At 38.2% G+C, this 25,329-nt stretch overlaps 1 protein-coding gene across 4 annotated transcripts in view; it reads right to left on the bottom strand.

Moving 5' to 3' along the window:
- Positions 1–240: 240 nt before the first annotated feature.
- Positions 241–25,329, bottom strand: part of LOC101717595 (histone-arginine methyltransferase CARM1) — a 345,586-nt gene continuing 320,497 nt past the window's right edge. For 3 of the 4 annotated variants that reach the window (XM_087184015.1, XM_004838454.3, XM_087184014.1), the window contains 6 exons: positions 21,470–21,551; positions 20,161–20,246; positions 16,762–16,851; positions 14,833–14,970; positions 7,201–7,290; positions 241–2,286 (listed from right to left, as the gene is read on the bottom strand). In XM_087184015.1, the coding sequence (XP_087040141.1) occupies positions 2,277–2,286; positions 7,201–7,290; positions 14,833–14,970; positions 16,762–16,851; positions 20,161–20,246; positions 21,470–21,551 (496 nt within the window). In that variant the 3' untranslated portion in view covers positions 241–2,276. Of the gene's footprint in view, positions 2,287–7,200; positions 7,291–14,832; positions 14,971–16,761; positions 16,852–20,160; positions 20,247–21,469; positions 21,552–25,329 lie in introns of those variants that run through there. The other variant, XR_002392469.2, reaches the window with a different exon arrangement.

Here is a 25,329-nt window from a genome sequence, read left to right as displayed (position 1 = left end):
CCACTTCAGTGAATGACCTGTTTTGAGGTCACTTTTATATTTGCAAAAAAAACCCAGTAACATAATTTCCTCCAAAATACAATAAATTAACATTTTAAATAAGTAATCTACTTTGATTCCAAATAATTCTATAGATACAAGGTCGGAATAATTAGTAGTTACTAAGTCCCCCTACTGAAATAAACTTCACCCTATATTGCTTTATAGAAACATTAAGAACTTAAAATTTCAAAACTAAGGTAAAGATGATAAATATCAATTTTTATTGCTTACGTGACAATACATTACCTGAGTGATCAACCAAAAGGCAAGTTATCCCACCACACCCACCTTGTGACACATACCTCTCTCTAATCTGTTCTTTGTCAAAGTTACACCTTTATAAATGCTACAGATATTCAGGGGTTTTTTTTAAGATAGATAATATCAAGTTTTGATTCCTTAAAAGTGATGAATTCATCTCCTTTATCCACTTCTGTAGATTGCTAATGTCTTCTTAGAGTTTTGGGCTGAGAAAAACAGAGACCACATCAGGGTTCAGCAGGAAAGAATGCTGGGATTGATTATGCATGTCTGCCTGGGAGTGTGTGTTGGAGGCAATGGCCGCAGCCATGTTATTTCTGCAATCTGAGGTTTATAGTTTCTGCGTACCATTCTTGAATGGCAATTTGAGCAGTGTCAGGTCTGATTTCATAGTTCTAGCTATTCTAACCTTCAAAATAAATTTATTTAACCTAGGTACATTTACTGAACACCTTTAATGCATTAGACATACTGTTAGGCCTTGTGGGAAATTAACAAAAGGATACGGGCATGGATCTAATCCATAAAGAACTTGAAGTCTAGCAAAGAAAAAGATGTATATGTCAGCATATGAAGGCATAAAATACTACAAGGAAGGACTAGATAAGGGAAGGATCCAAGGCTGTATCAAAGGTGAAAGAGTACTTTCGGTGAGTGTAGAAGGTGGTCTGCAAAGCATGCTGGTGAGGGTGTACTGCAAGCGAGTCTTGCTGTGATATAAGATTGTTCACATGGATGGAAAGGGAAGACTATTTCAAACTGAGTGACCAGAATGAGCAAAGCACCAGAGTGGAAAGCTTAAAGCTCTGGGTGACTGACTGACTGACTGATGAGAATATATAGTTGCTATTTATTCGTTTTCCCTACAGAGTGAACAGGTAGCCTGGTGAGCTTCACTGGACTGTTGTGCTGATGTGATATCCATTTTTATAAGGGCTATTTGGGCCTTTGCTCTTTGGAAAGATCGTCTTTCATCACCATTTGATGTGTGACACAAAACAAATGTCTTACAGGAAAGGAGAGGCCCCGCTGCCACCTCACACTATACATTTTTGCTGGAAACCTAAGAAAATTGACAAAGGCTTCATCTTCATTTTCTCAACAACATACAGACTCACCAAATATGGCCAGTGAAGAATATTCCTCATCTCATATCATTTCATGACATAAACAGGCAAACATTCTTAACACATGGTGACCTAGGAACTAATTGCCGAATTATTGAAAATATTGCCAAAAGTAGCAAATAGGAGATCACCCCTAACTTGTCCTTATGTCCATCTATATACACATACATATAAACATGAGGTAGTTTTTTGTCAAATTTTTTACAATACTTCAAAAATTAGAGAAGTGTATTTGTTTTGCTTGAATAATAATAGTACAGTAATCTCTTATTCATGGTTTTGCCTCCTGTGGTTTAAGTTATCTTTAGTCAACTGTGGTCTGAAAATATGAAATATAAAATTCAGTATTTTGAAAGGCCATATTCACATAACTTTAATTATGGTATATTGTTATAATTCTATTTTATGATTAGTTATTATTGTTAATCTCCAACTGTGCCTGATATAAATGAAACTTTATCATAGTACAGTACTTATGTGTGTATAAGAAAAACCATAATATTATCTATATAGGTTTCAGGCCTATCCATGATTTCAGGCATCTACTGAGGGTTTTGGAATGCATCACCCGCAAATAAGGGAGACTACTATAAGGAGAAAACAAAAACTTTAAGAAAACTATTTTTCAGGCACATGTATAAAGCCAGAAAGAGCCAGTCCAAAAGCACCAAAAAAGATTTGTCAATAAAATGTGGGATGCAAATTTTAGAGTTAGGGAATGAAAAAGAAATAAATAAACCAATAACTTTGAAATATTTAGGATGCATAGAAGATGAAGTATCAACTTGGATGTCGATGGACTTCAGAGACCTTCATTTTACTTATTGCTTGGCTTGTTATGGTCTTCTAAGCAAACCTAAAACAGAGAAGGTCATTCTGTGACAGTGAAGCAATGAATTTCTGGCCAGAGCCAAAGCTACAAGCAAGCAAATTTGGCTTTCGTGTTCTCTCTTTCTCTTCTTCTCCCCTTCCCCCTCTTCCCTTTTCCTATCCTAGTGCTTTTCCTGGAGTTTTTATGGGCAGCCTGAAATCTATTTTTGCTCACTATATTTAGTAAGTTTGATTATGCATACCCTAAATTCAGATCTGAGCCAATGATCCAGATTCTTTTCACTGAAGAAAGTTTTTCTTTTCTACAGGTTTATAGCAAAAGCTAAGCTCTAACTTACTTTTTTGTAGGTCAATGGGCTCCTTTTGCCTCAGGCCTTTGCCTTAACCATTCTCTTCTGGAAGCCTTTGCATATTAACCTGCCTTCCTGACCTGTCTGTCCCTGCTCAGAGGCCAGCTGTTTTTCCAGAATGACACATAAATGGAATCAGGTAGTATGCAGTCTTTTGAATCTGGGTTCTTTTACTGAGTATAATGTATTTAAGACTCATACATACTGTTACAAGTATCAATACTTCATTTTTTTCATTATTATCGAATATTATTCCATTGTATGGATTGGCTATAGTTCATTTATTTCTTCTCCATTTAGAAGATATCTTAGTTGTTCTCAATTTGGGTGATTACAAATAAAGCCGAAATAAACATTCAGAGTTTCTAGAGTGAAGGCAGGTTTTCATTTCACTTGTGTCAGTACCTACAGGTGAGACTGCTGGGTCATATGATAAGTGAATGTTTACACAAGAAATTGTCAGGGTTCTCCAAAGTGGCTGTACCAGAGTCTCAGTAGCTCTGCATCTTCACTAGCACTTAGTAATAGCAGATTTTACTGATTATAAATGTGTAGTGTATCTCATTATGGTGTTAATTTACATTTCCCTAATGACTAATGAGGCTGCACTTATTTGCTATTATGTCATTTTTGGTGAAGTGTTTATTCAAATCTTTTAACTACCTCCCTCCCCTTTTTAATCATTAGGTTGTTTTCTTATTCTTGGGAGAGTATTATATACAAAATTGTTTCTATAGTCTGGATATAAGTTTTTTTCCAGCTTTTTGATTTCAAAATAGTTTCACCCAGTGTGTGACTTGTTTTCATTCTCTTAATGAGTCTTTCAAAGGTTTTAAGTTCTTAATTTTGTTGAAGTACAGTTTATCTTTTCCTTTTCATTAAGTTTTTGCAATCATATCTAAGAAATCTTTGTGTAACTCAAGGCCACAAAGATTTTCTCTCGTTTTTTTGTCTAAAAGTTTTATGTTTTTAGGTTTTACATTAAGACATATGGACTCTTTTCAGTTAAGTTTTGTAGATGGCATAAGATATGGATGAAAGTATTGTTTTGACTGTATACTGATATCCTAGCAGTACAGAATCATTTTTGAAAGACTTTCACTTCTCCATTGAATTCACTTTGCAGCTTTACCAATGGTCAAGTGGCAATGTTTATCAGGGTCTGTTTTTGACCTCTGTGATATTGATCTACCTATATATTCTTTTATCAGTACTGCAGGGCCTTGATGACTATAGCTTTATAGTAAAACTTGCAATCAAGTAGCTATTATCTTTTCACTACCTGAAATTATCTTATGGATTATTGGTTGGATTATACTATTAAATAATTATATATTGGTTATTTTTTGGATATCTGTCAGGAGACATCAAACTAGAAGACTCTTTAGAGTTATAAAACTGGGGAGTTTATATCTCTCATTCTCTGTTATTCTCCAGTACTAGGAAGAGTATCTGACACACAATAATGGCTTAATAAATTGGTAGGAACAAAGCAAGAAGTTAAGAAATGTTTAAGTTGAGGGAATTGAGAGAATTTAGTATTTGGTGGAAAGAAAGATCAAATTGTTTGTGAGAAGCTGTAAGGATAATAGAGGCTTGGCTTGTGATGCTGGGATGAAAAAGAATGCTGTTTTGGCCATAGCACTTAGATTACAAGATCAGTTCCTTTAGGGCCCATCAGGAGTTTAATGGAGCAACATTCATCCATTCACTCAATCATTTCTCAAAGATTTATTGGGCATTCATTGCATAGCACTGTGTTACCACAATCAGTAGGCAATGTCTTGTGCATAAAGTCTAAGGAGTCCCAGACAACTAATCAAGAGTCATCCAGGTGCCACCAAAGTGGTGTCTGAACAGGGCTCTTTGAGGGTTTTGGTGTTTTAAGTTTCCTTGCAAAACTGAGGCCCATCTTAGCTTCAAAAGAGACACTTTGCAACAGTGCCTATACTGGAGTTTCCTTCTGGTGTTCTAAGACTGCACCAGCTGTTCCTATGTATAGGGCGCTGGTAGTGGGTGTTTTATGGATGAACTCTGCTCCAGGTCTCCCAGCAATGCATGCTTAGCACTCTCATGTCACTCACTGCGGTTATGGTGACAGCTTTCATTACCCTTCTAGCTACTTGGTCCTCATTTCCCTCCCACCACAGGGCAAGCTTCCCAGGACAAGGACTGTCTCCATCCTGCCACTCTGGTCATCCTCCTGCCCCTCACAGTGCGAGCTCAGCCACACCCTAAGATGGACCACATGGGGCCTGAATTAGGAAGTGCTATTCTTGAGATTCTCAAGAAATCTTCTAAGTTTCCTTGAGCTTTCCCTTTTTCAGGAAGCAGTTTTGTCCTCTTGCTCAGTTTTCGGAGCAACTGTTAGCTCTTCATTTATTTTTAAACTTTAAAATAATTAATATTAGAAATAAATCGCACCCCCTAAACACCCAGAAACTTGTGCATTATGTCCAATGTTGGATGATCAATTTTAGTAATTAATCTGTTGATTTTGAGTTCCTAGCATGTTGCTAATATTTGGATATCTGGGATCAGCCAAAAGAAAAAAAACATGTGTCCTATGCTCTTGTATATTACCATGGCCATGGTACTCTAACAGTGGGCAAAACAAAAAGCAAATGGAGAAAAAATTATTTATTTTGGTTTTACATTACTTATAATTCCCCTGGGTAACAGCACTTTAGTTCTTCCCAACATATAACACACAAACTTGTGCATACACTCACACATTCATATACACACATACACACACACACACTCATATGGGCACTTCTCTCAGTTTCTGTTATAGGAAATTGGAATCGAAAAGGGGGGCACAGGGCACAGGATATTTCTGTTGTTATACATTCAATTGAGCATCTACTCCATGCCAAGTTCATCAATGACTATACCATTTATTCCCATCTCCACTAAGACACTAAGGCCTAACCATCAGGAAAGGGTTCAGTATAGAATTATAATCAAGCTCTGGAATTTAAGCACTCTCTTCTGCTTAAATATGTCACTACTCTGTGGGAGAAAGGGAAGAAACAAAGGCATATGCCCCTCATTCAACCTCTGCCCCATGTCATTCACCTTGAGTTATCATTAAACCTCTGACAAACTCTCCCTTTGGCCTTGGGGCCATGGTGCTCATGTGTTTCAAGCATGAAGCAGGACTGGGCCCTGGTCAGGTCCTTCTCTGAGTGATTTTCTGGTAAAAAGCCTTGTTTTCTAAGATGAAGGAGAGATAGGACTTAAGAGTCACTAGTTCTTATGGGTCTTGCATTCAAACAGTGAGTTTTCTAAAATCCTCCAAATATTCTTATTAGTTTTCAAAATCCAGATGTTCAGAATGAACTACAAAGCATTATCTATTTATCTTACTGGCAGAATTAGAGAGCAGAGAATAGGATGACAAGAGAAGAAGAAAAGAAACTAACAATTACAGCACATCAATGATGTACACTGTGAAGTCCTTGAACATGTTATTTAAATCCTTGCAATATATGCCCCCCCACACACACACACTTTACAGATGAGATCAGCAAGGCCTAGGCAGGGTAAATAATTGGTCTTTGTGGTCAGCATGCAATCAGTCTATTCTCTGAGGCCAAAGCCTGTGTGCTTTTCTTTGTGTGGTATGATTGTGTCAAGGAAGAATGGGAACATGGACTCCTCTCTTGCCTCAGAATTAAAGATGGGATCTATCTCTCTAATAGGCAGTGGATTTCAGAGTCACTGCATGTCCAACAACTTGCATACAACAAATGGCACTGTAGCTTTGCCTGTTTTTTCTCTCCAGCTTCAAAGGCAAAAGCTCATTTTCCATCTCTGCCAAAGAATTCTTATTTGGTTTCTTGAGTTTTCTCTTTTCTTCAAACTTGTCAATATTACAGAGAGATAATTTTTAGAATAAAAGCCTTGGGAGACGCTATGAGAAAAAGTGTCTTTTTAGTAAAGAAAATACAAGTGGCAGTATCCCACAGTTTCATTTGTGTGGTTGATTTCACATGTGGATCTTTGATTGGTTCATATTGAAGAAGTGTAAGGAAGGGAAAAATTTCCAGAAACATTTATTGTGTTCTTACTGGGGCAAGTTCTTTGCATCATAGAAAAAATCTGCACAGCTCTTAAATAAAAGTATGCTTTAACTTACATAATCTACACATCAGACGTGTCTCAGAAATATAATGTCAGTGGATCATGAATTATGTGTATTGAAATAAAGTCATTCTTTAGTAAAAAAAGTAAAAAAAGATCATCTTTCAACTCCGTGTTTGCAGATGAGAAAACTGAATGCTAGGGAGAGAGAATGACTTTGTCAGGTCACACAGCTTATTGTGGCTCAATTGAAATGGAAATTCACTTTGTAGGACTCTCCAGTGCTCTTTCAGTATCAGACAGTTATATATTGAATTTTGTTTAATGGATCATAAAACATTCAAGTCCATATCAGAATCTAAGTCTCCTTAGAAAAGAAGAGCACTAGCAGGTACTTTTCCTCTTAGGAAAGATGGAATTATTCTGAACCTCTTTACCTGGTCATAGGGCAATTGAGATTTTATATAAATAGGTGTGAAATGGATGGGAGTATTTCTTACCTAAAGAATGGATTCTTTAAATCGAGGATGTTCCCAGATCTCAAGCCTGTTTGGTTCACCAGCACGTCAATGTGAACGTCATAGCTCTGTCTGTGGAGCAGAGAAAAACATATCATCTCATATGGCCAGTTAGCCATTCACACATGTCCACAGCATCTTTTCTGCACACTTACCTTTTGAGAGTGTCTGGTATCTTATATGTCCATGTTTGTGTACACGGACATTAGTCATGTTGACAGAGGCAATTGCAAGCCTTGTTTATTCATTAGATGAGTTTGATAGCTGTAATTTCTTGATGTAAAAATTACAAAGGTAATGGAATTTCTGGTTGATCAAAGCAGTTTGGGAGGGGGGCTTTACCAACATCAATGGCACAAAATGGCTTTAAGTCACAGAGAAACTTTATGGGTTTTCATTGAAGTGGGAAAATGATCCTAATCATGGAAGGACTGGCTGAGCTAAAATCTCAGACTAATGTAAAACAGTTAACAGATGTGATTGATCTTAAACTGCCCCAGAAGAAAGCTCATGCAATTACAGTGAGAAGCATTGGCTGGTAAGAATAAGTAATTTGACATATCCTCCATGACTGATCTTAAGAAACCATGCTTATGAGATTTTTATTATTCATAATCAATCAATCTATCTCCTGATTATAAAAGTATTATATATTCACTGTAGAGAAAATGAAAAATAGGGAAAACAAAAGCAAAATAAAATATTCCATAATGTTACTAGACAAAGATTCTTTCTACTAACATTGTAGAATATGCCCCTTTTATCTTTTTTTCTGTATATATTTACAGATTTGTTTAGCAAAATGATGCTTAAGTATTGCTCAATAAGTTCCTTCTTTTATTTAATATAAAAAAGTATATTTCTTGTTTGTCATAATTCTTGAAAATATAATTTTCAGTGCCTTTATGTGGATATAACATTATCTATAGTAGTTACCCATTGTTGAATATTTATATTTTCATAACATGTTCTTGCTTATAATAATAAAAATAGTTTTTTGACCAAAATGTTATAAAGAAAATTTTTATAACACATCTTAAGTATTGTATCTACAGTTATTTCCTTAGAAAAAATTCTTAGGGATAGACTCACTAGGCTAAAGTATATATACATATTTTGATTCTTGGCACTGATTGCTAAAATGTTCTCCAGAACATGCACCAAAGCATTTCATCTTCTAACTATCAAAGGGCTAATTTTATCACAGCTTTTCTAATCCTCAACATTAAATATTTGACTAGAGAATATTATAGTTTATTCCTATGGATTTCTTTTATTATTAGGCTCCTTATTTAAATTTCAGATGTAAGTGAGTGACATAAAGTCTTCCATCCCCACTCCCACCCTGCAAATAGTGGACTGCATAAGATTAAATATAATTTAAGATCCTATGAAATCAGTAATTCAAGTTATAAACTCTACTGGGGCTAAACCAAATAAGAGGGAAACATAGTCGTATGATTTTTTAAAAATTAAGATTATGTCCTTTGGTTCTATTTCATTTCATTTAGTTGACTCAGAATATTTTTAAAGTTTTTTCTTCTATGACACTTATCCAGTAGTTCACTGAATTTGTGATACTTAAAGATAGATTAGAGAGGAACTACGAAGACAATGTGCTCCATAGAAAAGGCTCAAATCTTGCTGGAATCATTGAAAAGCTAAGAGATGAGCCTGGGAAACAGATAAGGATAAGGCACATCTATACATTTTGCCCATTGAAAGACACATTTTTAAGAATAATGGCTGCTAAAGCTAATAAAGAGTTTAAAGCAGAAATCGAATACTCTGAGGCATGTGTGTGTGCGTGTATTTATGGACACATATATGAATCAGGTTTGTCACAACTAACAACTGAGTGGTTCTTGCTGTGGTTGGGAAGAATAATTGCTATATTTTTCTATAGGGTCTTCACCAGAGGTGCTTTTTCAGAATAATAGGTGTGATAACATTGTCACTTTACACTCACTTTTCACAACCCTTTTCTCATTGTTGTCCACCATCAATGCTATCTTTTCTACGGAAGGGAAAAAGAAGGAATTCTTGGCTCAGCTGGGTCAGTGAAAAGCTGAGATTAGTTGTTAATGCCCTTTAGTGTCTATGTGGCTGGGATGGAGGATGAAGTAGGTATAGTTAGGTTCACTAACTTGATAGTGATTTGCCTGGCCCAGGAAAATGTATCATCACCTAAAATTGTAGGAAGATACTGTACTATAGGGATACTGTAATGCTAATGCCAAGATACCCAGAATATCAACCACAAACCCAATAGTCAAAGTGCAATGTTTATAAAGTGCCTAATGTTGGATCATCTTCCAAAACTGTGACTACAGAAACCTAAATAAAAATTAATTCCTTTGAACTAGTAATTTAGTAATGTGCATTTTTAAAACAACACCCTAGCTCTTTGCCAGATTTATTCATTTTGACTTTATAAAGATAGAGCACGTAGCTGAAATGAGAAATACCTTAGCTCAGGATTAAATTCAAAACCATTGCTTTGTATACCAACGTTTCTTTTGCAATATCCAAGATATTCCTCGGGAATGAAGGATGTGACTTTTGGGAAAATATGATCATTCTATAGTGAGGTAGGTTTAGAGGTGATCATCAAGGAAGAGTCGGGTGGAGAGACAGAAGTGGCAGGAAGTTTGGGAAGAACTGACCCTAGCCACTGAGGATTTACTGATGGACACAGGAAGGCATGGACTCTAGAACATATTCAACCAAGGGATATAAGTTTGGCCCAAAGAAAATATAGAATGATGCACTAGAATTTAAAGAAAATATTAAATTAGTATTTTAAAAATATTTTAGTTAATTTGTTATAGTGCATTGAATTGTGTCTCCCCCGACCCCCAAATTTATGTTCAAGTCTTAACTACCAGGAACTGTGAAAGTGACCTTCTTTGGAAATAGGGTCTTGTACATGTAACCACGTTTAGATGAGATCATACTGGGTTAGCGTGGAGCCCAAATCTATGAGTGGTGTTCTTTTAGAAGAGGAGAGTACAACCAGAGAAACACACAGGGGAAAAGGTCCCATGAAATCAGAGACAGAATTTGGAGTGGTGAAGCTACAAGGAATGCCAAGAATTGCCAGATGCTATGTGAAGCTGGAAAACACCAGGCAGCTTCCTGCCTTGAGGTTTCAGAGGAAATATGGCCCTGCTGATACCTTCCTTTCAGACTTTGGTCTCCAGAACTATGCAAGAATACTTTTCTGCTGTTTTAAGACATTTGGTTTGTGTAACTTGTTTTGGAAGCTCTAAAAAGCTAGCATGAGCATTTACCAAATATATATTAAGCATTAACAAATTCACTAGTAAATTCTGGATTCCAATCACCTACTGAAAGTTAAGATATTTGTTATGTTTACCTAATTTCTGAGGTTTTGCAAAGCTGGGATGACTTGACATGACTTTACATCTTAAATAATATGGTACAATATCAGTAAGAAATACTGTATCAGCCTGTAATGGGCACATAGGTAGGAGATAGAAGAATCTAACATTTAGAATAAAGAAATATCATTTTAAAGCTCTATCATCACATTCTATTATTTCACTGTGATAACTGTGCATAACAATTTCCTCCCAAAATTCTTTCTGCTGCAACAGACCAAATATATAGCTGTTGAGAGGTTTGATTTTATATGAAGTCCATGGTAAAGCAGTTTAATGATGACCATTAGGAGTAGCACTTGAAGCTTCCAAAGCTTTAATTCTTTCATCAGCACATCTTCTAGCTTTATAAACCACAAAGCTCATTAAACTCTCTCTAAACTAAATCCCCTGGCAAGCTAGGGTATAGCGGGCCTTCATAGCAATCCAAAAATTTTAAATAGTGTTTCAAAATATTTTGGCACAGGATAAAGAGCTGAGCTGGATCCAACAATCAGTCTATATTTACTCCTCTAATGCATCCTTTTTATTTCTATTTTTTGTATATTTTATAAAATACATAATAAATGAATTTCCACATATGTATACTATACACATATCTGTCTATGCATATATAGACAGATAGAGAACTAGTTCTTAGTTTTCTACTATTATTATTACCATAGTGCCTGCACACAATTAAAAGACAAATTTAATACACTTGGGGGAAACATATAAAGTACTTTTACTCATAAGTACACATAATCAAAGAAACCTTGGAGAACATATATGTGAACTTTGGAGATATAAATTTCATACTGTTCATAAAAAGATAGGTTCTATTTTCTTGCTAGAGCAATAAAATGAATGATAGCTCCAGAATGATGGGAGGCTGTCAAAAATAAAATGCTAACAATACAATCACAAATAGTTCTGGTGGGGAAGAAAAGAACAGCCATCACCACACCAGTGTGGCTGCAGAGGGACTTCTCCCAGGAGTTCAGAGTTTAAAAGAGTATTTGACAATAAGGGTAGGCTCCTATCTAAAGCAGTACAAAAGGACAACAACTTCACTGAAAACATAGTGGAAAAAATATTGACATTCAGGAATGCTGAGGCTTGTAGAAAATGTCAAGAAAAACAAGAATTTTACAATAACAACAAGTATATGAAGAAGTACAATGAGAGTATGAAAAAAAAATAAAGGAGGGAATAAGGAACTAAGTTCCAGTGTAGGCTTACTCTGTTAATCATTATATGATGCTGTCCCTTTCAATATTTGTAAGGGCTTGGTGAGATGAAGATTATAAATGCTGCATTACAGATGATGAGCTGAGGACAGTATGATGCTATACAGATTTATTATCTTGTCCAAAGTCACTGATATATCCACAAATAAACAGAAGAGACTGAACAGAACCAGGATATAGTGGTGGTCTAACACCTGATTTCCTTTCACTACACAAGAATGCTACTCTAGTAAAACAAAGAACTTCCTCCTTCCCTTTTCTCCTTCCTCCTGCAATGTATTCCATGCCCACAATATCTTAGCTGTTTCTTTCATTGTTCCCAGACTGAGTTATTAATGTGAGAAGGACCATAAGCTCCTGGCTCATTTATTTGGTTAGTCAGTGCACAGCACTGCGGAGACTCTGTAATGTACTGAGTAGGGATACAGCACACAGCAGGACTCAGTCACTCTTCTTGGGAGGCTCACGTGTAGGCAAATAACAGTGATATGTAGCAGGGCTATGACAAAGACGAGGAAGGCTGCAGAACTCTGGGGGTCATATGGCAAGTATGTGAGGTAATGGTTTGCTTCATTCTTACCTATTAGTGGGAATGAAGGAGAGGAGGGTAGAAAACACACTGATGGAACCTAGGATATGTCAGAAAAATGTAATGGATGGAAGAAGATGATATAAATTCACTCAATAATATCCTAAGATACTTCTTTTAAAAATATAAATATTTAAAGGCAAAGGATTATTTATATTGGTTTGCAAAAAAGGCAAAGTCCCAAACTCCAGGCAGATGTTGGCTACTGCTCCTTAGCATTTTTATTTAGAACTAGTAATTAAACAGATGGTTTAGGGGGTTTAGACTGAAAGTAGTAACTTCCAGGATGATCATGGCATAAGTCAGCATTTTCCACTCTTCTTCTTGGAAGCCATCCAAAAACATGGAGAATAAAGTTACTGCAGACCACAGACCTCCCATAAAAACAGGAGAAAGATATAATCTGAAGTCTCCAACATATGTGTAAGGACTGTAAGAATAGTTAGGATTGGTTATAAACCATATGGAAAAGTGAACAAAGAAGTGCAAACAGTGACAAGAGATCCCAGGGATGGTACATCTCAGAAAGTGCTCACACAAGTACACTGCCTGAAATTGAGCAGCATTTTGTGAAAGCAAAAGTATATTCTTTGCTTGTACCATCTTGCTATGAGCAAGACTTTGGGCCAATATGCTCCTGGAACTGGAGCATTGTGCAATACCTAAAACACACAAGAGAAGCCATTTTTGCAGGAAGTAGCATGACTCTGTGGCAGGACACATGGGAGAGTTTGAGTTGAGAAAAACAGGACAACATGAAGACCGTCACATGTCTCTGCCACAGGAACTTGTTTATGAAAACACAGTGTAAAAGAGTCCCATTCTATGATGATGAACCATAGTAACATCAAAACAAAAAGGAGAGAAGATTTATTATCAGAAAAAAGGTTTTAAAAGGGAGTAACTGAGATAGTTAACATTTACTGTTAACTTGATGGGTTTGTAAAACAACTAGGGGATTAGACCTGGGTGTGGCTGGGTGGGTCAGGGAGGTAAGGCCTTGGGGACAATATCTGTCCCTGGCCCTTTCCCCTCTGGTGCTCTTTCCTGGACTCTATTCTTCCTGGTTGCTGTGAAGTGAGCGCCTTTGCTCACTATGCCCTTCCTCCATGAAGTTAGTACCTTCTGATCATGAGTCAAACGAAGCCTCTTTTCCTTTCAGTTGCAGGCGTCAGGTTGTTTTGGGGGTTTTTTTGTTTGTTTGTTTTCGGTACCGGGGGATGGAACTTGGGTCCTTGCACTTGTGAGGCAGGCAGCGGAACCACTGAGCTAAATCCCTGGTCCCAAAGGTGTCAGGTGTTTTGATGCAGCAATGGGAAAGCTGATCAGTATGTAGTAAAATTTACATACAGAGGAAAAGCATATATCAGATAAACAATGCCATGGCATAGAAAAAAAATCTGTGGAGGATGCAGTAACTTTTAACAAAAGAAGACCATGATGCAGAGTAGGAAATATTTATTGAGGGAAAGACAGCGTCTAAGAGAGAGACAGAAGGGGACCCAGAAAGTGGGTTGTCCATGAGCCTACTTCTCAAAGAAATTTTATAGAGCAAAATCATGAGGTGGGTACAAAATCATCAGGTGGGCATGAGGTGGGACAAAACTAGGGTCAACCAATAAGATTACAAGTTAGTTGCTTAGGTAATATTGATCCAGTGAGGAAGCAAGTCACATAGCAAGTGTGCATGGAAAGAACAAGGACCTTTCCTGGAAGGGATGGGTTAAGGTCCAGGTCCCCCACCCAGGTGATCCATGTCTATTTAGAATACCAATCATTGTTGTTTATCCCTGGGGAAGTAGGTGTAGTCATTTCATCTTTGTCTTGAGGCCTGGCCTTCAATGAATGTGCCTTCACCCACAGTTGTGATGTGTTCTCATCTTCTGCACTGACTTCTTTGAGGACCTTGCCCTGTCTGACTGCTTATAATATTTTTACCTAACTCAGCTGTCTATAACACAAGGGCTCTGAAAGTACTTTTTTACTGCACTACAAATTGGATTTACTATACTAAATTAGGGGGAGAGTTGTATGGCTAGACAGATGTATGGTAAGGGCATCTAGGAAGCATACATGGGTTTAAAGCCTTGATAATTTGATTCTCTGGCAAGTGTTCCCATGAGCTGCTGGATTTCCTTCCTTCCCTGTGGTCAGGTGGACAGCACTCCCCTTGAGTTAGCCCAAGCCCGGCTTCATCACTGCACTCAATGCAAGGGGAAAATTGGCAATGTAGGCCTTGTAGCTGGGGCACCTGTACCAACTCAGCCAGGTCTTTGCAAAGCTTGTTGTCCACTCATAGGTGCTGGAGTCAGAGGAGGCTGGCAGCTTCCTGTAGCTCCCACCCCTGCCTGCACTGTGAACAGAAAGGAAATTGTCTATGCTTCCCTCTTACCTTTCATTGGCTACCAACAGCACTTTCCCTGAGAGAGTCTCTCCTTCCTTGGCAAAGACAGGAGTCTGAAGAAGGCACCGCACCTGATACCAGTGAGTCAGTGGCTCAGTGGGGGCCGTTGACAGCCAGACTGTTACCCTGTGGGGCAAGAAAAGAGTTAAAAGCCAATTACCTGGAAGATTCTCATTAATGAGTTAGACTGGGGACTGAGACCAATAAGGAGTTTTATTCTTTTTGACTCATGGAACACTTTTAAGATAAAAATGGTTCATTTTGTGGAGCAATTGCCATGTATTGGTACAGAAGTAAAATAAGGCACAACATCCAATTAAATCTACACAAACCAGGGAGATTAAATGATTCGCCCAACACCACACAAGAGACACCTGGGGGATGGAGGCATCAAACTCAGAGACTCAGCCACTGTGTCGACTTTCACTTTTGAACCAAAGCTCATCAGGGTCCAATAAGGAAAAGAGTTAAACTAGGAACTGCCTTGTTTCAAGTGTGGCAAGGAAGAAGTCCGAAGTCTGGACTGGACTCTTACTGACCTGTGGGCCAAGTGGGCTTCTTGGAAGCAAGGAGAACTACTGGAGCACATGGACTCTCCATCCTTCCAGCTCAGCCACCGTGGGTGGGTGTGTGTGTGTGTGTGTGTGTGTGTGTGTGTGTGTGTGTGTGTGTGTGTGTGTGTGTGTGTGTGTGTGTGTGTGTGTGTGTGTGTGTGTGTGTGTGTGTGTGTGTGTGTTTAAACTGAGGTTCTTCATTTCATAGGAAGAAGGGACAACATCTTGCTATGCTCCTACCACTGAGATCACCTGTTCTGGGGTCAGACAGTGGATGCTGGCTTGTAGCAAGCCAGGGACACATTAAACATGCACCAAATTCCTAGAGGGCCAGTTCTGAAGACTTGGAGGGAAATTTTTATATAATTTAATTGCTAAATATAAATTCTTATAAAAAAGAAATGCAAATTTTCTGTAAAATATTTAACTTCAAAGAAATCCCTCCCCCCGAAAGAAGGCCACTTCAAGCTTATCTCCCTGATCTTTGTAGGAGCAAATCCATTGTTGTGGGATATGACTGAGAAACAATTCTATCCATCCCTTGAACAAACATGCACCTATGGTATAGAAACAATCTCTGTGCTAGTGTTTCTGCTTTTCAGATGGGATAAGGCTTCCCTGGGTCCCCCTAAAAACCTTCCCCTCCCCAGCTTTATCACACATTGTTCTAAGAAGATACAGTGATAAAGCTGTATTTTCTCTCAAGAAGTAGAGGGCAGTATACTAAGTTTCTTTGCCTGGCACATGACCCAGTTCAAGTCTCCACAATTTGTAAAGTATGAGAAAGCCCAAGTAAAACAGAGTTGGGAAATCAGAAGAAATTTAAGGGTCATGGGAGTAAAGCAAGCCTATACAAGAAACACCAAACACTGACAGCCAACTTGTATGTGCTTTTCTCCTCTTTTCTCTGTAACTTTCAAACCAGAGTGGTAGGGCATAAAGGATAGCACAGATAGAGAAGTTACTTGGCATGAGTAAAACATGCTTTCCTGATTTTAAGCCAAAGTGGGGAACAGAATAATTCAAGCTATTACTCAGACCTGAGAGTTTGTATGACCAGGTGTGGGGTCCACCCCATCTATTCTGGGAAAGAAAACAGAGACCCTCTCTCAGTCCTCCAAAGCTGAATCTAACTGGCTTAGGAGGTTTTAAGTGTTTGAATCACATTTGATATGACACTATGGAAATGGTCTCGATTTCATTTTCCCAAACATATAAAAGTAACATTCATAGCAGTATTTATTTCTTGGAAAACCGAAGAAACATGTATTAGCATTATTTAAATTAATTCTTGCAAACTTACAATTGTGGTTACCAATAGCAACATGGAGTAGGTTAGGCAGGGAAGGGAATGGATACGTACAGAGATCCAACAAAGGCCACGTCGAACCAGAACGCCAGCCCATGGATGAGGCCAGAATGTGCCATCTGGAACATAAAGGGGATTTCTACTCTGCAAAGAAATATAAAAAAACAGACAGAAAGAAAAAAGAAAACACTTGACATTATTTTTTTGTGTTGACAGATACACTGAATAGATTTGTAAGATCCATTGGAGCGTTGACACATTTCTTTCTCTCTTAAGCACTTTGCCTTGGCCCTCTTGGTCTGTGATTATGCTTTGGTGATTCTCCACATTTTGTTTCTTGACAAAGCCTTCCAGGGAGCACACCACCCTACTGCAGGGACCTATACTGCACAGGATGCATGTAGCCTCCTGTGCTGGGTTTGACTACTGAAGAAGAGGATGACTCAGGACACAGGTGATAACCATCCATCCAGAAGCCAAAACATAGGCTGTGGCAGTTCCCATACACAGAAGTTCAGAAGGGAAAAGCTGCTCAGGCCTCTAAAAATAGAGTAGGCTGCGAGAGGAGCACTGAGTTCAGAAGGTCCTGGTCAGTTCATTTATTTTTCAGGGAGGCAATTTAACTTCCCACCAGGCTACACTAAGGGTCATGAACAAGTGCCCATAGTCTACGCTAAATGTAGAGTAAGCAGGAATATAAAGAAGTGGGGAAAGATACAACAAAACCTAGAGACTGGACCCACGTTAGCTGTGAAATCTTGGAATTTCACTTAAATTCTCTGAATCTTAGGATCCTCACTTGTTCAAGTGTGATAAAATCTTCCTCCTCATAAAGTTTTTCTTGTTCAATGGGAAAAATGTGTACAAGGGTGGTTTGCAAATTTGAATCATTTTACAATTACAAGGTAATGTTATTGGTCCATTACTGGGGCTTCAAGGTGCTTCATTTTAGTGAGTGTTCCAGAAGTTTCCAAAGAAGGCTGTATATTATTTGTATTCATTGTTCCCCTAAAGGCTCAACTTCTTTCACCCTGCAGCAGTCAGACTATTTCTACAGTTTTCCATTGTAACTGTCTTGTTGAATTTATTGATGCTACACTGTAATCATTTCTTTCTTCTCCTTCTCCTTGTCCCTCTCTCCCCCTCTTCATCTTCCCCCTCTTTCTTTTTTTTCTTTGCTTAAATTCTTTTATTGATACATTTTAAGTATAAAATACATTTACATTTATCATTGGGTGCTTGTACCTGTACATGATGTATCTTGGTTCTTATTTTTTCCCCATCACCTGTGGGCCCTTAACCCCCTCCAACCTTCCCTATTTTAAAAAAAATTCTTTTATTGGTACATTTTAGGTATACAATACGTTTACATTCATCATTGGGTGCTTGTACCTGTACATGATGTATCTTGGTTCTTATTTTTACCCCCATTACCTGTGTGCCCTTCACCCCCTCCACCCTTCCCTATTTACATAGACTTTGTTTCCATTTTTTTCTTTTCTCATAATTTTTCCTTTCCCTTCTTTCCTCTCCCCTTCCTCTCCCACCTCCCCTACCCCTTTGGACCTTTTCTTCCTATTTCAAATTATCAATTATTTGTTTTAATCCTTATTTACACTTCCAGTTTCTCACACTAGAGAAACTATTTGGTATTTACATATGTGTGTCCTATTTATTTCACTTAAGAGTATGGCTTCAATATGCATCCATTTAGCTATAAATGTCTCTAGTTTGTCATTCTTTATGGCTGAGTAGTACTCCATTTTATTAAAGAACCACCTCTTTTTATCCAGTTTCTCTTTCTTCTTTCATATCCCCCTAAATGAAATATGAGCTCGTTAGATTTTCAAAAATTACTTTTGTACCTGTACAAGCAGCAGAATTGTTTTTGCTATTCTGGGTTTCTTCTGGTTCCAAATGAATTTTAGGAGTGTTTTCTCTAGTTCTGTGAAGTATGCTATTGGCATTTTGATTGGGATTGCATTAAATCTGTATAACAATTTTGGGAGTATGGCCATTTTTACCATTTTGGCTTTTCCTACCCATGAGCAAGGGATATTTTCCCATTTTTTAATATCCTCTTCAATCCCCTTTTTCAGAGTACTGTAGTTTTCAATGTAAAGATCTTTGACTTCCTTTGTTAGATTGATTTCTAAGTATTTCATTTTTTTATGTTAACTTAAAAAGCTGGTTTTCCTAATTTCTCTCTCAGTAAGTTTGATTTTTGTGTATAGGAATGCTTTTAGTGTTGACTTTGTATTCAGCTATGTGACTAAATTTGGTTATTAAATCTAAAAGTCTTTTGATGGAGTTTTTCGGGTGTTCTATGTAAAGTATCATGTCATCTGCAGATAATGATAGTTTAACTTCTTCCTTTCTTATCTTTATTCCTTTTATTTCTTTGTCTTATCTAATTGCTTTGGCTAATGTTTTCAGAACTTATCCTAACTGATATGAATATCTTTGTACACCATGATTTCTCTCCCCCCCAAAATATATATGCATACATGTGTATATATACTGTATATGTGTGTGTGTACATATTTGTGTGTGTGTATTACATAGTTTGTTGTTGTTAGCCATCAGTACCCACTAAAGTATGACCATTGCTTTCTCAGCAGCTTTGGGTAAATTACAATCTGGCTGGGTTATAACTGTCTTATCCAGGAAAAATTACAAATATTGAATTTATCAGGAAGCAAGGGAAAAGGAGTAATGAAAGGTTACTCAAAGGGGATTCATAGTACCATCTAAGAAAGTGGACCAAGTCAAGGCAAAAGCCTTCATTTCAAAGTCTTGTCAGGCAAAAGGCAAAAGGATTAACATTTACTGAGTGCCCTTTTTGAAAATGATCCACTGACCATAAAGCATAGCATAGGACCCAAATATGTTGTAGGTACTCAAGAAGCTGTAGCTCTTCTTGTTATTATTACCTACATACACAGACCTGGATCCATACATAGTTATGTTCTTATTTGAGGGCATTAATGTACAGTGGCTCAAAGCTCACACACTAGTCTTCTAAAATAGTCAAGTCCTAGCTCTAATACACTTACTAATTCTGTGACTTTCTGAAATTTATTATTCACCTCTATTCTACTTGTCACCTGTAAAATGGGAATAACAATAGTACCATTTACATAGATTCATTGTGACAACTAAATGTTATTATATATAAAGGGCTCAGAACAGTGTCTGGTTGTAAAAGTATTAACTATGCTATTATCATTTCGGTCATTCGATTCTTAAAGTGGCCCTGTGAAAGAGTCATCATTATCCTCATTCTGTAATAAATGAAACTGGAATAAATGAAACAAGAATGCTCCCTTCCTGTATGCATTGCATATCTATAAGTGTCTTCCTCTGTGAGCAGCAATTATTTGCCCTGAAGTTTGGGGATGGGAGATTTGGAGAGGGCATTTAAAAAAATCAAGAACACTGATTTGTACAAACCTGTGTAGATCTTTTTCTTCTGCATCCATAAAGTTTACTGTATATTTTACTGGCTGAGCCATCAAAATGCTAATGTCGAACGTGTCCTTGAGGGGGAAAATATCAAAGGTATTATCATTCTGTCAAGATAAACCGAACTCAAGCAAGTTTTCAGTTTAGGTTTCCTCTTGCAATTTTTATGTCAACAGAAATTAGGCTTTAAAAAGCATGAGCTTAATGAGAACAATATAATAATTAGTACTAACATTTATTGAGGATCTATTATATATAAGACCTAAGTGTGTTGTGCTTTACTAAGTACTAAGTGTTTTACTAGGTTATATCATTTACTTGTTGCAACATCTCTAGAACAGGTTTTTCAACTCTGAAGAATTTGTTCTTCATTTCTGCCCAAGAAGTGCTAGTGTGGAAACCAGTCCACATTCTGTAACAGGCATAGCATGTGACTTGAGTTTGGCCAATCAAAATATTACTTTTCCCCTGAAGACAGTGATAGGTTCATAGATGGATATATGATCCAAGGTAGAAAAATTAGGCTCCATCTACACTAAATCTTGGGCTTCTTCCTAAGTTTTTAGGAAAAAGCAGGCTCTTATATATAAGACATTGTTGAAAGCTGGAGCCTCTGTAGCCATCTTGGTACCACAAGGGGGTAGATAAGTCTGTCTAGAAACACAGTTAAATCAGAGTGAGAATAAGTAAGTAATGAGGACAGAAAAATCAGGTCCTGGTGACAGAGTCTGACCATCTGCAACAGATCTCTGCAGCATGCTGCATATTTAGGTCTTGCAGTTTTTGAGGGACAGTGATTTCATTTTAGCTATAGCCAATTTGGTTTGGGGTTCCTTTTATTTAATGCTGAGAGTTTCTGGTGACACAAGCAAAATGCTCAAGATTACATAACTAGATGAGGTCACAATTAAAACCAAATCTTATTAACATAGAAGCTCTTGCTCTAAACTCTTATAAAAATGTTTCTTCTATTATGTTTTGAGCCACTAAGGTCAATGGAATAATGTGAATTGTTGAACCAGTGTGAGGGATGAGGGTATACAGAGAGGGTCAGAGTAAATTACCCAGTAAAAGGTAGTTAGAAGATCTCCTTGTTTTTAATGGTACCACCAGGACAATTATCTCAACTGACTGACAGAGCAGAGCTGGAAGACTTGAGGCATGGTATTCCAAGGAACTCCTCCTCTCCTGCGATGGCTCTACACAGAGCCTTGCAGTGTGGTACTTGACAGATGGAAGAGCAAATGAATCAATATATACACAGACAACAGAAAGCCTGTAAAGATAGCCCACTTACTACTGCTGGCTGTCTGAAGTATTCATCCAGTGCTGCACGCTGGAGACTGGACAAGTCGATCCCAAAGAAGCACGTCTGGTACCTAAAATGGGCAGCACAAAGAATCACCATGTGCCTATCCCTCACCTGAGTCCCTAGCCCTTCGTAGCTGTGATGTAGCAGATGGCTTCCTCATGGGTCCTGGAGCAAGTGCTGCAACATGCAAAGGGCAAATGGTCTACAGGAAGTGGCAAGAAATTCTCTTTAGAAAATCTGCAGGCCTGCAGTTGACTTGGCAAGAGGGTAGAGGGAGTAGTTGCGTTGAAGGAAGTACTTGTGAGCAATTACTGAGAAGGGTATTTAGGGGCAGAGGCCTTTGAGTTCCTATCCTAGGACTCAACCCCAACAGGTATCCTCCTACTGTGGGGCACACTGTCCAAGTGCTGAATTGCAATTTCCTTGGCCTTTCACTATTTCAACCCAGAGCATGACTGCAGATCTCCAAAGCCCTTTGACAATACAGCTGTTTTAGGAACTAGATTGTCCTCTTCACATTCTTCCATAGCTTCTGGCCTACATCTTCATGATGGCATGTGCTGTGATGGCCAGCACCAGGCAGTAAGTCACAGTAAGCCAAGTCTGTATCTGGTGGTGAACGGTATCCAGCTGGTATCAACTCAGCAGAGCCCATTGGGCATATTTCTTCCTAATCCCTTGATCAGTGATATCTGTGTCACAGAAAGTGGCAAACACTTCAAATCATGTCTTCATAAAACCCCCTTACCTCTGACCCAGAGAGCCAGATGTAAAGTGTTTCCCAGCACAACACTAGCTCTATCTTACCTTTATGTACCTGCTGCAATTCAGATCATGCCCGCAAATGTATTCAGTGTCAATTTAGCTAATGGTCTTCAACAATTAGAGGTGGTTTAGGCTTTAGGAGTGGCTTTAACTACAAAACTGCTCAAGGCTATGCAACAAGTCACTTGAACTCTGTTACCCAGTATTCTCATCTCTAACAACAGAGGTAGTTATAAGCTTACTGATAGGAGTCTTGTAAGTGTTAAACTGTGAAAGGCAGGCACTTTGAACAATGCTTGCCATTTTGTTATTACTATATAAGTGTTTGCTAGTGCTCTGGGATGCCCCTCATCATCTCAAATCAGTACCGAGGACCAGGCCAGTGAATTCCAACCTGACCATACCATGGTGTTTCTTAGGGGAACTTGTTAAAAGTTCAAATTCCAGGCCTAACTCCAGAAAGGCTTGGGAACCTTTTCACAAGAGATTTCAAGCCTTTGTCCCTTTTAAGCTGCTCAATAAAGGTGTGTGTGTCAGCATTATGTAGTCTGTGAGCCAAACTGAGTTCTCACTCTGAGTCTGGGAATCCAATTCATCAGTCCATCCTCCCCCAAACCCATGTCCACTAACCTGCAGGAGAGAGAAAAAAATAAAACAGGATATATATATATTTTATATATATATAATATTATATAATATTATATATAATATATATAATATTATATATATATCCTATGTGTGTAAATATTATATATATATATATATATATCCTATATATTTAAATAGTGGTCAGATTTTGATGAAAGAATCAGCCAATAGAAGAAAGACTCTAAATCAGAAGTTGAAGCCTCAGGTGCCCTCACTGGGTGGCAGGGAGGAAGGGAAGCCCTGATATCACTAGGTCCACAGCCAGACCTCAGCATGCCAGTGACTTTGAACCCACTGAACAAATGACAAAGTTTTGCAAGGCATACACCATTTCTCATCTGTGAGCCTTTGGCTGTTTACTCCTCTACCTAGAATGCCCCGCTTCTCCCTTTCCCCTGTTAATTCCTACTTAATTGTGAAGAGTCTGTGCAAATACTTCCATTTAAAAATTTAAAACCTTGTGTTATAGTTAAATATTTAAGTGTCACTCCCTTAAAAGCAGAAGTCTTTTTTTATTCATCCATATAAATTTAGCACAAAGTGTGGGTCTTGGAATATTAAAAAGATCTGCCTTTATTTATCTAAGAATGAATTCATCGTATTTATCTAATGAATGAATGGAGGATCTATGGCCCTCATGGTCCTATATCGAGCACAAGCAGCCATAAAAATAATGGATAAGTGGAAAATCTTTTAAGTTTCTTCAGCTTCTTCACTCATTTCCCAGTCCTCCGCTTCTACCAAGGGCCAGGGGCAGGTGGGCCCACATTTAAAGACAAACAGTGCTGCCTAACGTTTTGTAAATACACACATCAAAGACAAAGCCTCTCAGAAAAGGTGCTTGAAAACAGAGCACCATGGGATTAAGCAATCTTTTTGGTATTTGGGGAGAGAATGAGAATGTAGCCAGGGACGTAGTCATTGTTACTAGAGCCTACTATTGGAAGGAATGAGGAAGGGAATGAGGAGAGGCAGAAGAGCAAAAAGAGGGGCAAGGAAAGAAAGATGGAGAAAAAAGAAGGGACAGAGAGAGACAGACAGGCAAAAAGAAAGTCCCGTATTTTCCAGAAAGCCCAGAAGGTTTCAACCTTGTCTGTCCTTCAGAATCCCCAGGAGGCTTTTCAAAAGCATTGATGCCTGGACTCTATGCCCAGATTGTGACTTATTTGACCTGGGGTGGGGAGAAGGTAACCCTAGTGCAGATTTGTTTCCAAAGCTCAACTGGTGATTCTAATATGCACCCAGGGATGGGTATACTTAAGCTGGCTTATTCCCAGAATCCTGGCCAAGTAGATGAAAGGGGAAACCCCAAGGGTGTAGTTTTCCAACAGCAGTGGCTGAGCTGAAAACTACTCTATCAATGAATACCACCTCAGCTCTCAGAGGGCATGGGTCTGTGTCATTTGCTTTGTGTAGGCAGTACCACTTAAAATCCAGCAGCCACAAACAGTGTGGTGCAAATGGACACCATTCCTGGGGCAGACAGGAGAGTTGTGGGCAAGGAGCTCACTGCCTGGGTTTTAAAAATTTCTGGCTGGACCATATTTTATACTTTTAATTCTTAGAAATTTCAAATATCCTTGTGTACTGCATCATAAAATAATGAAAGCAGATGGGAGCTGGTATCTCTCTGTGTCTCCTAAGATACACGGTGGGTGGGGGATGGATCAGGAAATCAATCTATTGACTTGGGAGCTAGAGATAGTTTCCATCATTTTCATCATGCGTGGGTTTCGTTTTCCATATTGATTTACAGCCTCTTTATGAGCACATAAGGGAAAGAGTCTTTGTATTTTTTCTCCAGAGTTCACATATCCAATTTCCACCATTCTTCTTCACATGGGAAATTCTTCTCATTGATGTCCACCACCACAATCTATGCAATATCTAGAAAGGCTGGTGGACACAGAAAATAAGCAATTTGACTACAGCTTGTGTTTTCCTTATCCTAGGCATTTTTTGGATTTTGGAATATCTGTATATACATAATGAAGTATCTTGAGAATGGGACCCAAATATAAATATAAAATTCTATTTCTTGTACACCTTACATATAGGGCCTGAGGCAATTTATATAACATTTTTAGTGTACTTTGGTTTTGACTCTGCTCCCTTACGTAGGTCAGATGTAGAATAATTCGCTTGTGGCATCGTGTCTGCACTCCAACTATTTCAAATTTTGTAGCATTTTGAATTTCAGATTAGGGATCCTCAACCTGTATTAGCCAGTCCTAAACATAACCAGAGTACAGATAATGGAGCACTCCATGTCCTACCAACCCAGTCACATCCTGCACACACTCTAGCTTGAAATAGCGCCCAGGGGGACCTCACCAGTGTTTGTTCTGTTTTTGCTGTTTCTCCTCTATTCATCTTGATATCTTGCCCTTCCTTCTCCTTCCACATCTACTTCTCACAGGTGCCTAGAATCT

The sequence above is a fragment of the Heterocephalus glaber genome, unplaced genomic scaffold, assembly GCF_053883595.1.
Source record: "Heterocephalus glaber isolate CG9 unplaced genomic scaffold, H.glaber_assembly_v1.0 deba00001481, whole genome shotgun sequence".
NCBI lineage: Eukaryota > Metazoa > Chordata > Mammalia > Rodentia > Bathyergidae > Heterocephalus > Heterocephalus glaber.
Note: the sequence above shows the minus strand (reverse complement) of the source record. Positions and strands in the feature narration are given on the sequence as shown.